Below are 14554 nucleotides of genomic sequence, written 5' to 3'. Positions count from 1 at the left end.
CACATGATACAAGATTTGTAGGCAAAATGTCCTATTGATCCTTCTGTTCTTATGATCACGCAAAGCCCTTTCATTGTAATGAGATCCTGGAATTTATCACCTGGTGTATTATTAGAAAGAAATGAAGTCAGGCACAGTTACAGCTCATGGGGTTTTCCTCTGTTCATTCTGTACAAATGATTGAGCCTGACAGCTGCATTAAATGGGGCTGTCCTCATTATTGATATGAAACGATCAGATGATTGTGTGAGGAACAGTGAACACTACAAAACCATCACTATTCTGTCGACAGTTTGTCCCCTGCTTCAAATAAAGGCAAACCTTTCTGTCTCTGTCTGTCTGTCTTTCAGATTCTGTAATCCTGAACTGTATCCCTATTAGATCTCTCTCATCACCTCATGCTTTCAATTGAAATGTGCACTCAGAAAAAAATCATCCCCTAGTTGCAATACACACATGCACAATTAATGATTTCCTCCACAAAATTTCTGCTCAACTTTGCTTCTCACACCCATTGCAAGGGATTGTTGGGAAGAAGGTCTAGATTTGTTCTATTGGTGTCTTCCTTCCGAGCTTGCAGAGTTTGGCAAATTCTTAAAAGCAGCCCTAAATCTTGAAGCCAGTTTTATGCAGGTTTGTGTAAGAACTACAGAAAACCAGCTTCAAAAGTAATACTGAATTCAATAGTTTGCCAAATTCTGGGTTCTAAAATGCTTCATAAATAGAGTAAATTGGCCAGGTCGCCAAGCTTTGCCAATGTTAAGTACTTCAAGATGCTACCCCTTGTGAAGAGTGCAATGTGGAGGCAAGTTGTTGTTGTAAATCTAGACCCACATGAAACTTTTCCCCAACAATAACTTGCATTTATATAGCGCCCTTCACATAGGATAACATCTCAGAGCACTTTGAAGTGAACTCTACACTTGTAGTTATGCACCATGAATATATGGACATTCCATAACGACATGATGCAAAACTGCAAGTGGAGTGTTTGTGCTATTTGCAAAATTTAGAGAATTTGTCATGTTGTGCTTATAAATAGCTGTATGCAGTTTTACATGCACCATTTAATTTAAAATTTATGTTATTTATAATTTAAAATATGTACTGTGCTTATTTATAATTGCAAAGTGACAAATCTTCTAAGCTGAACTGAATGAACAGACCAGAATTTTAAAAAAAGCTTTTATAGCTCTTTATCACATTGAAATGTTTCAAAGCATTTCACAAGTAATTATTGCCAGGTGCAGTGATTATTTCTGAGACAAACTTGACAGACAATTTGGCTCCAGCGAAATCTCACGAATATCCATGAGGTGAATAATTGATTAATGTAGAGGCTTATTGGCTAGGACTTTCCCTTTGTCATGGGATATTTAATGTCAGAATAATCCTTAAAAATTCTTGAATTTAGTGTAGCGCCTATCATGATATCTCACAGTGCTCTACTCTAAAGAGGAGTGATAGTGTACATGTAGGTGAATGCGGCAGCCCAACTCTGCCCAGCAATGTTCCACAACCAGCCATCAAGTGAATGACCAGTTTTATTTGGAGGATTGTTGGGCAGTACATTGGGAGAAATACCCTTCTCTTTTTGTGTAGTGCCATGGGCTCTTTAACAGAGTAGTCCCCACGTTCTCTCACTAACAGAACTCCTTTCAAACATGTCTGTCCCTTTTCATCCTGTGCAGAGCGATTACTCAAGTGAGACAGAAAGTGAAGACAATTTCCTGATGATGCCGCCCAGGGATCACTTGGGGCTCAGCGTCTTCTCCATGCTCTGCTGCTTCTGGCCTTTGGGAATTGCTGCCTTTTATCTTTCACATGAGGTAAGTCAGGGTTAAAGGTCCTAAGCACCATCGATTGAAGAATTGTCCACCGTGTACTGTCAAACTACACACAGTGATTGCGGAAGATTTTACTCCATTATTTGGGAAACTCAGAAATCACTTTGATCATTTTGCCAAATTGCAGAATAAAATGCCCCTAAAGTACAGGTAGCTGCTGATTGTTCAAATTTTCAGAAGCTTTTGTTACGCCTATCTTTAGTGAATCCTGAATGGACTATCACTGTACAATGCAGTTAGAACCACCCAATGATAAAGATCGCTGTCTTTATGGATCAATGTAGCCCCAATCTCAAACATAAATGGATTTTATGTGGACTGTTACAGTACAAAAACAGACCATTTGGTCCAACTAGTCCACACTGCTGTTAACATTACGCGTGAGCCTCCATTCTTCACAATTCCCTCTCGCTCAACCCTCCATCCCTTCTCCATAATGTGTGAAAGACATTTTCTTGATTGGGAATCAACCCTGGGCTATGGCAGAGATTTAATTCAGGAACTTGAAAGGAGAACGCAGTTAAATACAGATTAGAAATCTTTTAACATTCAAAGTCTCAAGATATCAACTTTATTAGAAAAGATTTCCCAGAGAGTTACCTAAATCATCCTTTCAGTATCTGAGAACTTTTATTTTCTCTGCTTTGATCTTCTACCTGCCTCTCTTGAAGGAGCTGACTGGTGCTATTTGTGCTACACTCCCTGAGTGGTGTTCTTTGTGAGTTCAAACAGCAGACACTGAGTGTGCGTTTGAGGCAGTGCAGACCAAATTGTTCCTATCCTAATCCAACATCCACACACTAGAGCCACAACTTGCTAGTTTGAGTCCATAATTCTCAGGTATGTGTACATTATGCACGCTGGGCAGAGGAACAATTCTCCTATGGGTACATACTTGTACAGTTTTTGGAGAGGGGAAAGCCCTATATTAAAGTGAAGATCATGGGGATTTGATTCACCAAACAATTTTGAGTTGCACACTCCTCTCCTCAAATCTCCCCAGGTCTGTGATCATGATGACTCCTGTGGTTTGCTGTTTGTGGTGGCACGATTCTTACAATGTTGTCACATTGAAATGTCTCAAAGTGCTTCATGGAATTTTCTGTAAAGTGTAATGACTGTATTTTGTCAGCAAATGCGGTAGCTAATTTGCACACAATAATGGCACATAAACAGCCATACGTGACTGACCAGCCTTGTGTCTGGGGAATTGTTGACCAGGACACCAGAAGAAACTCCCTTCTCTTTTTGAATTGGTTCTTTAGCCTTCACCTGAACGGGCAGTTGGGACCTTGATTTTATGTCTCGTTCAAAGAAAGCACCTCCAATAAAATGCAGCACTCTTCAAGCACTGTAATGGAACGTCATCTTAGACTAATGTCAGACATGGAGACATTGGGGTCATTTGAGTGATTCATTGGATGTGTATTGGACTCTGTGACATTGTTCTCAATGGGAAGCTGGTGAGGGGCATTGGATTTCTGGCTCACAGCCTAAGATTAGCATTATGCTGGCTTTGCACTGAACTGAGCCCACAGGGCAGCCAGTATCCTGCTAACCAGCAGTCAAAAGCAATGACCCGGGAGCTGAAGAGTAATTTGCAATATATGCAAAGTGGGTTTGATGAACAAACTGCGACTTCAAGTCTGCAACTATTTGTTGGTATACAGAGGTAAACAGTGAGTAAAAAAAGACAGGCGAACAAAATGCTGGTCGGACCACTCGCTGGTCTTTGCCAGGTTTTGCTGCATTGCAATAATTCTATTATTCATCTGGGAATGTAGATGATGCCAGCAGGGCCAGGGTCACAGATGCCGCAACGGGGATCTAATTTGGGAGATTCATAAAATGATTCATAAAATAATTCATAGCTTGCAAATTCCGGATGAGTCGCAGGTGACCCCACTTTCGAACCCAACTTCTGAGGAGCGGGTGGTGTGAGTGTCCCGGTTACATTATTGTTGATAATTGTCCATGTTAGTCACACTTCCTTTTGTTTTCAGACACAGAAACATTCACATTCCAATGACTCTGAGATCTCAGAATAATTTCCCAGTGTTTTGCTGATCTGAGGGTCTTGTGTTGCAGACAGCATTTGAATGAGTACTGGATAACGCAGTACTTAAATACTCATCAGTAACATTGCTGACTTGGTTGCTCAAGGAGTGTGGTCAGAGACCCATTATCAAATCTATCTGCGCGATGTTAAAGATCAATATAGGCTTTTGTTTCCCAAATAGGCTTTTACCAGATAAATGACAATATACTGATTTTTCATTAAGTGAAATGAACTCAGACCCATTCTTTACTGTGTTATTACCCCCAAATTCCTGTGTTTTCATTCCAAATGCACTGCCGAGACATTTGTTGCAGAATTAGATATGAGAATGAAAAACTTTCAAGAATTTCCACAAAGATTTTGAAAGGTGTTACAATCTCTGACCAATATGTACACCACAATTCAATAATTTCTGTCTCACTACATAAAATTAATTAAGCCAATAAAACTTAAGTTTGAAAAATAATTGAACTTGAATCCTTTATCGAATAAATTTTTTATTTTTTGAATCCCACTGAAAATATTTTGTTCCAGTGCCAAAAGGTGGTCACATAAAATAGGGGCAAAATATGAGAAATTCTTAAAAAAAATGCTCGTGATAACAGATGAGAAAAGCCAGAAGGAATACTGCTAATTTGTTACTAATTCCTTAATTAACATTATGCTTAAGCTGTCACCCTTACTCACTGCACTGCTGCCGATCTTTGATTGCCGGTAAAAAGCCCAGGAAACTCTATATGGTCAACTTCCTTGTGCAGTAACAGAAGGAAAAGGTTGCGAAATACATTTACTATGGTAACGCAAGGCACATTCTAAAAAAGAAAATTCAGGAGGAACTGCTTCACGCAGTGGGTAGTGAGATTGTGGAACACACTGCCTGAAGCAGTGGTTCATTTAGATACAGTAGACGCATTCAAAAGCATCCTTCACATGAGGGAGAGAGGAATAGAAGGGTATGGAATAACAACAACAACTTGGATTTATATAGCACCCTCCACGCCGGATGGCGTCTCAGAGTGCTTCACAGTAATGGATCCCGGGTCCGAGCCAGGGGGAGGGGGAGGAAAGTAACCAAAGGCACGGTCGAAGAGAAAGTTCTTAGCAGGGACCTGAAAACAGGAAGAGAGGGAGCGAGGCGAAGGGAGTGAGGAAGGGAGTTCCAGAGCCTCAGGGCATAGTGGCTGAAGGCACGGCTGCCGAGCGTGGAGCGGAGGACTTGGGGAACGAGGAGGAAGCCAGACCCGGAGGAACGAAGGCATCGAGTACTGTTTTGAGAAGAGAGGAGGTCAGAGAGGTAGGGGGGTGCAGGGGAGTGGAGGGATTTGAATACAAGGTTGAGGATCTTGAAGTCGATCCTCTCTGGGACAGGCAGTCAGTGCAGTCTGGCAATGACTGGGGTAATCGGGGAGCGGAGTTTGGTGCGGGTGAGAATGTGGGCAGCAGAGTTTTGTATGATCTGGATTTTACGGATGTAGTGGATGGGAGACCGGCGAGGAGGGTGTTAGAATAGTCCAGCCGAGAGGTGACAAAGGCATGGACTAGGTTTCAGCAGCTTTCGGAGAGAGGTATTGGCGGAGACGGGCGATGCGTCGGAGGTGGAAGGCGGCGGTGCTGGTGAGGGACCGGATGTGGGGGAGGAAGGATAATTGGGGGTCGAACCTGATGCCTAGGTTGCGTATGTGAGATTCTAGACGTTGATGAGAGCCAACGAGTATGGCTTCCATCTTGTCAACGTTCAGCTGAAGGAAATTTGTGCTTATCCAGCCCCTGAGGTGACAGGCAAGCTGACAGAACATCAGGGAACTGGGGGTCGTAAAGGGAGGTGGAAAAATAGAGTTGGGGGTCGCCTACATACATGTGGAACTGTATCCCATGTCTGTGGATGACATCCCCAAGAGGGAGCATATAGATCAGAAAGAGGAGGGGGCCAAGGATGGATCCTTGGGGTACCCTGCAGGTGACCGGGTGAGAGAGGGAGGAGAAACAGTTTGTGCAGATGTACTGCTGGCGGTTTGTGAGGTAGGACTCGAACCAGGCGAGTGCGGTCGCACTGAGGTGGATGACGGAGGAAAGGCGGTGGAGGAGGATGTCGTGATCGACTGTGTCGAACGTGGCGGAGAGGTCCAGGAGGACAAGGAGGCAGAGGGAGCTCTGGTCACAGATAGAGAGGATGTCGTTTGTGACTTTCGAACCCCTCCAAACCGGAAGCACGATTGGAGGGGTTCGAAGAGGGAGTGGAAGGAGAGGTGTGCGCGAAGTTGATGGCAACAATGTGTTCTAGGACTTTTGCGAGGAAGGGCAGGTTAGAAATGGGGCGGTAGTGGCTGGGGTTTGAGGGATCTCGGGAAGGTTTTTTGAGGAGGGGGGTGATGACAGCAGTTTTGAGGGGGGCAGGGACTGATCGGAGGAGAGGGACTGGTTGATGACCTCACCCAGTAGTGGGCAGAGGAGGGGGAGCTGGGTGACCAGCAAGTTGATGGGGAGGGATCGAGGCAGCAGGTGGTGGGTTTCATGGTGGTGATGGTGGGTGAGAGGGAGGAGGGAGAGATGGGGAGGAAGGAATGTAGGATGGGGGTGGTGGTAGGAGCAGATGATGGGGAGGGTGAGAGGGACAGAGAGGGGGTGGTGGTGGGTGGCAAGAGGCAGGTGGATGAGGCTGCCTGGCGGATGTTGTGAATTTTAGATGAAAAGAAGTCCATGACCTCCTCGCACTTGGCATTTGATATGAAGATTGAGGAGGCCTGAGGGGGGGCACGGAGGAGGTAGTAGGTGGTGGAAAAAAGGATTTTAGGGTTGTGTTTAGCCTCCAAGATGATGTTGGAGTAGAAGGCCGTTTCTGCACGTGTCAAGGAACGGCGGTAGCCGTGGAGATGCTCGAGCTACAGTTGGTGGTGAACTGTCAGGCCAGTTTTCCGCCATCTGCGCTCGAGCAGCCAGGTTTGGGTTTCTTGGCGGCAGAGATGGTTGTTGTACCAGGGGTATCAGGTTAGTTTGGAGATGGTCCTGGGTTTCAGGGGGACGAGGGAGTTGAAGGTGAAGGAGAGGCGATCATGGAGCAGCTGGTCGGCTGCTTCAGGATCTCCGAGGGTGGAAGGCCAGAGGGATAGGATGTTTGATGATGCGAGAGCCTTTGTGAGGGCGTAAGGAATGGGTGAGGAGTTGTGTGTGGAGTATAAGTACCAGCACAAGATTGGTGGGGCTGAAAGACCTGTTTCTGTGCTGTACATTATTTCTAAATCTTTGAATATTGCAAATTTTTCCCAATGTTTTGCTTTACAATTTCCATTATGTTTCATAGCAATTATTTATGCAGCTAACTGTTAAAAATAAGCATATGGGATACTAGGCTTTATAAATAGGGGCATAGAATACAAAAGTCAGGAAGTTATGATGAACCTTTATAAAACACTGGTTAGGCTTCAGCTAGAGTACTGTGTTCAATTCTGGGCCCCAACACTTTAGGAAGGATGTCAAGGCATTGGAGAGGGTGCCAAGGAGATTTACCAGGATGGTACCAGGAATGAGGGTCTTCAGTTATCAGGAGAGGCTAGAGAAGCTAGGATTATTCTCCTTGGAGCAGAGAAAGTTAAGGGGAGATTTAATAGAAGTTTTAAATATTATAAGGGGATTCAATAGGATGAAAAAGGAGAAACTATTTCCACTTGTGGGTGGGTCGGTAACTCAAGGACACCAATTTAAAATAGTTGTTGAAAGAAACAGAGGAGAGGTGAGGAAAACTTATTTCAAACAGCGATTTGTTCGGATCTGGAATGCATTGCCTGAAAGGGTGGTGGAAGCCGACTCGATAACAACTTTTAAGAAAGAAGTAAATAATTATTTGGGGAGGACAAGTTCACAGAGCTATGGGGAGAGAGCAGGTGAGTGGGATTGATTTGGATAGCTCTTTTAAAAGAGCCAGCACAGACACGATGGGCCGAATGGCCTCCTTCTGTGCTGTATGATTCTATGATTCTAACTCCCGCACTCAACTTTTGCTTATATTTGCTTCTTTAAAGGACTTTGAGGAGTTGGCAGTGACAAGCTGATCACATTGCCTCTACCTGTTAAGGGAATGGTAGGAGTACACAGTAGAGACATGGGGAACAGTAGAAACAAACAGAACATGATTTGTGCAGAAGGCTGTCTAATGGAAAACGCAGTAATGTGAATCCATACAGAAATATGCACTTCATAATATCTCACCAGTGTTGGATTTTGCCGAGTGCTTAAATTCAGTTCTCCTCAACCCTTTGACGTTTCTAGGGCAGTGTGTGCGTGAAACATTTCAGCAAAGTGCAGGGAACACCATCAAGCATTAAAGTGCTTTAGCGTAGCTTACTAATGCGATGCTTTGTTACACTGACTCAGAAAAGTTGTTTTAGCATTTTGATCCCTTAGATGTTTGGTGAAAATAAGTTGTTGAGTATTTATGCATGGAGCCAGGAGGACTGTCACGTTTGTGTTGTGCGTTCTCTGAATGTTCTTATAGTCTTAAACAAAAGGTCAGTGGAGAGCCTAGATGCCATTCCACCTCTGTTCTCTGGAGCTCCATTCCAGAGTCCCTGCCCCTCGCTCCCTCCCTCCCCACTTCAAGACCTATCATTTCAACCACACTTTTGGTCTTCTATCTCTCCTCCCGTCCCCAGCTAGAGTATCCAGACAGTTGTATGAAGCGCTTTGGGATGTTCTCCCAACGTGAAAGGTGCTATGTAAATGGAAATGATCGTTGTTATCCTGGATTGCTGTGTGTTCTATCAGGTGCTGCACTGTCATGCTATTGATCTATGTTCTGCTGAGTGACCTAATGCTGTGTTTGAGCATAAGGTCACTCAGCACACTCCAGCACCTTGGGACATCCGCCCCACTAAAAGGAAGGCACTATATATAAATGCAATTTGTGGTGGTTGTTGTTGTTACCATGTGTTGCATTGTCATGTAGTTACTAGGAATGGTGGTTGAGGCCAGGATGCTGAACTCATTAAAGGAATAACAGAAGTCGCTGGGAACACTCAGCAGGTCAGGCAGCATCTATGGGGAAAGGAAAGTGAGTCAATGTTTCAGGTCCACGACCCTGTTCTTCTTTGTCCATAGATGCTGCCTGACCTGCTGAGTGTTTCCAGCGACTTCTGTTTTTGTTTCAGATTTCCACCATCTGCAGTATTTTGTGTTTCTTTTCATCAAAGGAATAGCTTGATGGTGAAATAAGAAGTCGGTAGAGTGGGATGATGGAAAGAGCAGGTATTCTGGAAGGAATGCATAGCTTTCATGTGGTGTTGTTATGTGTGCTATTCTGTGTATTCACCTACGATGTATGCTATCACATGTTATGACGTGTGGTATTGATATGGGTAGACATGTGGAATTGTGTGCTGTGTACTGCTGTAGTTATTGTACGTTCCATGTGGGATTTTTCGTTTTAGACATTTTGACTTTTGGTATGAATTCACCCTAAAGTGCTAGCAACCAACACACACATGTAGCATGAATATAACGCAAACCCTGCATTCGGCACTGAAAGGGTTAAGTACTCTGGGTTCCAGCTGTACAGATATTTTTGTTAAATTCTTGCTGCCACAACCCTGGCCTGTGTTCCAGGCAGCAGCAGAAACAGCGCCTGAATAATTAAAACACCATCATTCCCAACATTTCCCAGTTAACAGTGCTGTGACTTATTTTCAAGATGAGCGATGTAATCAGAAATCCCATGAGATGATCAGATTGAGAGCGAGCAGGCAGAAGTAGTTGAAGCATCCCTGTGCTTGTAGCCTGTAGCTGGCACAATCGGAAAGAATGCCAAGTAATAAATAAAGTAAGGATGCCAGGGGACCACTCCCATTCCCAGCCAGAGCTGGAAATAGAAACATGTTGCAGAATTGTTTTAATATTTAGAGGCATTTGTTTCCTCCACTTTCCTGAGTGAGTGACTTTTCCGGGGCTAGATTTCAGTGAATTGCCCAAGGAACAATACTATGAGTCCAGAGGCCACGAACCCCATCTGGTCTTAGCCTGTGAAGCTTCCTTGCCTTAAAATATAAGATTGTGCAGAATTGTGGAAAATTGTTAAATTGAGCCTTAATTTGGAAAGCGTTTTTTCTTCAATTCTTAAAAAGAAAAGCTGGGTTAGCAAGCCTCTAATTGGGAGGATTGGCATGCTGGTAAACTACAAGATGCATCCACAAGAAAGAAACTAGACTGACTCTTACGCAAATGACTGTTGTGAGTTTGGAACACTTTTGTTCCAATCATTCTGAAAGCTCATTTGTACAGTGAAATTGTGTTCCTAGTGCTTAATCATTTGTAATTTGTGTCTAGTGAGAGAGTTAACTGTAAATACAATGACTAATGACTATGGTATCCCTTTGGCAATGGAATCTGCTGGTTAAGCAACATCCTCATTCAAAAAGACTTGTTAGCATGGAAGAAGGAAAAGCACCTCCAGTAAAACACATGGAGAAACCTATCACCTTTCTTAAGAGAATCCAAACCAGACAGAGTTCCATGTATGCATGAGCACCTATATATAGAAACTTCCCAGTGTCAGGAATGGGGTAAGTGACACACTCGGCTTGGTGATCCCAGAGTGTTCATTGAGGATTAACTAGCTAAATTACTGCAGATTAACCAGATAAAACCATTCGGCTTGCAATTGAAAACACTGTCTGATAACTTTCCCACTGCTCATCAAGGAGCACCCTACCCAAAAGGACTCTGGCTTTCAAGTTAACAGAAGCTGAGTGGCAAAAATCCCTGCCCTATGACCACTCTGCCCTTACGGTCCTGCCAACGAGCCAGGCTGGCTGTGCTGTCATCAGCAATGCCCTGGAGGAATTGAAATGAATGCTTTGCTGCAATATCTGGTTATGAAAGAAAAATTGGCATGCAAGGCTAGCTATAAACATCAGTGTGGACATCCGTCATCTTAGATCCACAGGGAGGTGATGTTGAGCCAATCTTGATTAATTGACATATTTTGCTATGTTTGATCGACAGCCTGACATTTTTATTTCATTCCCCTTGAGAATCGGAAGACATGTTTGCAGATGTTTCTCCAATTGGAAGCATTACTTGGAGTTGTTCAGTGCCACCCCCCCACCCCTCCCCCCCTCCCCAGAGGTCAAATAAATCACTTTCAAGAATCCAAAACAATACAACCTGTACAAAGTTGAGTGGAGTGGGCTCTGTCCTCCATGAAGGGAGTGATATATATGCAAGTTGTTGTGATAAGTTAAACTTTTATTTTGTTTCAATTTGTGTGAAAACTTTACACTAATAATAAATCATCTGATCATCAGTACTGTTTTCTCAAATACCTCATAGAGTTTACAGAGTCTTTCCGCATCTTCGGTCCTGAATTTCAGTCCTGGCTGACACATGTTCATTTTTTTTTTAAATACCTTTTCTCCCAGTGTAGTGGCCAACAATCCCTCAGATAAAATTGGTCAGTCACTTCATGGTTGTTTGTGGGACACTGCAGTGCCCAAATTGCTGTGTGTTCGCCAAGAAAATACAGTCACTACACTTTACAGAAACTTTGCAAAATGTCTTGAGATCTCATCAACATACTTGGTGATATATGAAATGCAAGGATGATTAGTAATATTTTTATGATTGCTCCTGTGATGCAGATCATTGGTGAGTGAGCTCTGAAATATGGAATCCGATGCACTTTGGTGCCCAGTGTCAGCATCAAGCATCAGATACTGTACACCTGATACAGAGTACAACTCCCACCGCTCTGCCTACCAACCTGCCTTAAGACAACCACTCCAAATGCATCAGTGTGAATGTTTCTATTTCCTGCACCTTCTAGTCTGTCAGCCTCACTGAGCCAGACTAACGGTTTAGTTTTGATTTATGCCAAATTATGAGTAGTTTGTGATTAACTTCATTTCCTGAAGGATCTTTATACTAATTGGAGCAAGAGAGATAGAGGAAGCATTCATCTGGTCTGGATTGAAACCTAGATTCCAGAGGTGAAGAGAGGTCTGTAAACCCACTGCCACATCCCTGAACCATGATTTTCCAATTTATTTTTAACAGTTTGCAGATTATTCATACAGCCCTTCCCCCCCCACCCCCAGCTGCCTGAACCCATCGTAGCACCACAGTGCCATGGTAACGTGATGGCATCCTCAACCGAGACAAACTGCAATTTTTTAGGATTGACAACATTTTAGCTGGCTCTGATCAAGGTCTAATTTGTGATAAAAGAGGTTACATTATGAGGTCAAAATTAATGTAGCTTGTAATTAAATGATAAAGGAAAGGCAAGTGGATTTGACACTAAAGCTTAGCGTTTAGGTTCATTTGGAACAGAGGCAGATTATTGTGTCTTGCTAACCATACTTCCATTAGAGGTCTTTATTCTCTCACTGTATCTGGAGTTCAGCTCCTGTGGCCTTAACATATTAATAGTGTAGCTGATTCATTCCATCTCTTTGAAGCTCTGGGTACTTTTGTCAAGAGCTCCTACTATCACAGTCTTTCGTACTCTCCTTTTCCACTGTAAAACCAATGAACATCTTTGTTAATAGAATACCTAAGTACACATATGTTCAGTTCTTCTGCCTTTGTGTAATGTTTCACCCAAAAATGTTATTGGTGTTATAATTGCTCAGACTAATACTCGATTTAATAGTTATGCAAGAGAATACCACCACCCTGTTTTCTCAATGGGTATTTGAAACTACTGCTGTTTTTATCACACTGAGTCGTATGCACTAAGGTTCTAGTTCATTCCCAGGTCTGTTTTTTTTTGCCGCTGACAGTTATGGTATCAGTTGAGTGCAATGTAATAAGCCCTGGGCTAATAAAGGAGTATATCAGCCAGGGCTCCTGTTCATAATCATAATCCAATATCACCTTGTTACATGCAAGTACATGCATGTGGATGGCAATTTAGGACAGGATCATATTTGGCTATGTCACCCCTCTGTGGTCCAAAGGCTTTCCAACACAAACTGTTTAGGATGAAACATAAAGAATTGCAACAATGTTGAGGCACCAGAAGATGAATGGCACATGTGGAACCATTCCAGTGTGATTCACTATCTTCAGAGAGGCGGGGGTGAGAAAGAAAAAAAGCGTGAATAAGAAAAAACTACATAGATAAATAAAGAGGAAACTCACCATTGAAGGCAGTCAATGAAGGGGTCAAATATGTAATTGTTAGTGAGTTGCGACAATAGTGATTTGGGAATTTTGGTCATCAGTAGGTTCAAATGAAAAGAACCACCCGGCAAGAAAGGGTCCAAGACAGTGAGTTGTTCTCGTGTCTGAGGTAATGTCAACAGATGAGAATACTGCATATGACATTGGCTTTGTATTGCTCAAAGTTTAACAACTGGGCTGTAGAATGTGAGTTATTATATTTGTGCCACTGAAAATACCAGAACAAAAACAAGCTGAAACAGCTAAAATTGGCACGTTCGGTAGTGAGTAGCTGACAAGAAATTGATGATTTCTCACCTATTAAAAACATCTATTTTTATTTTATTTTAGACAAACAAGGCTGTGGCTAAGGGAGAATACCACCAAGCAAGTTCCAGCTCCAGGCGGGCACTGTTCTTAGCAGTGCTCTCTATCACCATCGGGACTGGCATTTATGTAGGGGTCGCCGTGGCACTGATAGCTTACCTGTCCAAAAATAACCATTTGTAAGATCTCAACCCAAAGCCCCATGGAATGCAGCTGGGGACCTCCTGAACTGCACGTGCGACGTTGGAGTGATGGGCTGGTTCGTGGCAGCAGTGCAGACAGAGCGTTTGATAAAAACAACTCTTCCCGGTGTCGAATATAACAAAGTATCTGCATTTTCTCTCAACGTACAGTATTGGCAGAGCAGTCACAAAGCACCCTTCCACTAAGTAAATACATGTCATTTTAAATGTAAAGGTTCAAAATAATCGTAAATAAAAACATGCCCTGTAGAGTCAACCGGTAATCAGCTGAAGGTGGGAGCTCACCTGTAAGCATGAAGATGAGGCAGCTGAGAGAACAGGCAGAGGCTGGCTCAGAGCAGACAGGATTTCTCTCCACTCAGATTAGGAAAACACCCGAGCTTTAAACAACACCTCCCAATGCTCATGGCACAGCGGCTCAGCACTGAGCACGTGCTGCACTGAGTTATCCTCTGCGGAAACAGTTTTAGCATTCGCCATGAATTTAATGAAGGGTGAAGATTGCGACCTGTGGTGTCACTGGTGATAATTCTAGACCAATGTCTATAATGATCACAGTTGCGATACCTTATTTCCTTTCTCCCTCCTCCCCACCACCCTCCACATTGACACCAACACAATGGTTGGCACAAAGGTTGTCTATGGCAGCCGTTGATTATGGCAGTCTGCGATTTGAGTGCCAATTGACAGGATACCAGCATAACTTGCAAGGCTGAGACATCAGCTGAGGCATTGACAGGTGGAATCTTATTTGACAGGATCATTATCAAAGTGCATGTTATAATTTTCACCCCAAATAATAGGGATTTATTTCCGTTGGTTCAGAATTGATGATCCAATGCGATGTTTCACTGAAAGTCGTTTGGAAACCTTTAAATCTTCTTTTAAACTTGCACAAAAATTCTTCTAACTTCTGTCCATTGATTAAACAAAGGATTTAACACACTGGGGTAGCATATGTATCACTC

The 14554-nt window shown here is 43.1% G+C and overlaps 1 protein-coding gene across 4 annotated transcripts in view; it reads left to right on the top strand.

Annotated features, from left to right (window-relative positions):
* Positions 1-14182, top strand: part of LOC103181670 (synapse differentiation-inducing gene protein 1) — a 44156-nt gene extending 29974 nt beyond the window's left edge. For all 4 annotated transcript variants that reach the window (XM_007898320.2, XM_007898319.2, XM_042333716.1 and 1 more), the window contains 2 exons: positions 1692-1829; positions 13408-14182. In XM_007898320.2, the coding sequence (XP_007896511.1) occupies positions 1692-1829; positions 13408-13566 (297 nt within the window). In that variant the 3' untranslated portion in view covers positions 13567-14182. The remainder of the gene's footprint in view (positions 1-1691; positions 1830-13407) is intronic.
* Positions 14183-14554: the final 372 nt, after the last annotated feature.

The sequence above is a fragment of the Callorhinchus milii genome, unplaced genomic scaffold, assembly GCF_018977255.1.
Source record: "Callorhinchus milii isolate IMCB2004 unplaced genomic scaffold, IMCB_Cmil_1.0 Scaffold3, whole genome shotgun sequence".
Taxonomy (NCBI): domain Eukaryota; kingdom Metazoa; phylum Chordata; class Chondrichthyes; order Chimaeriformes; family Callorhinchidae; genus Callorhinchus; species Callorhinchus milii.
Note: the sequence above shows the minus strand (reverse complement) of the source record. Positions and strands in the feature narration are given on the sequence as shown.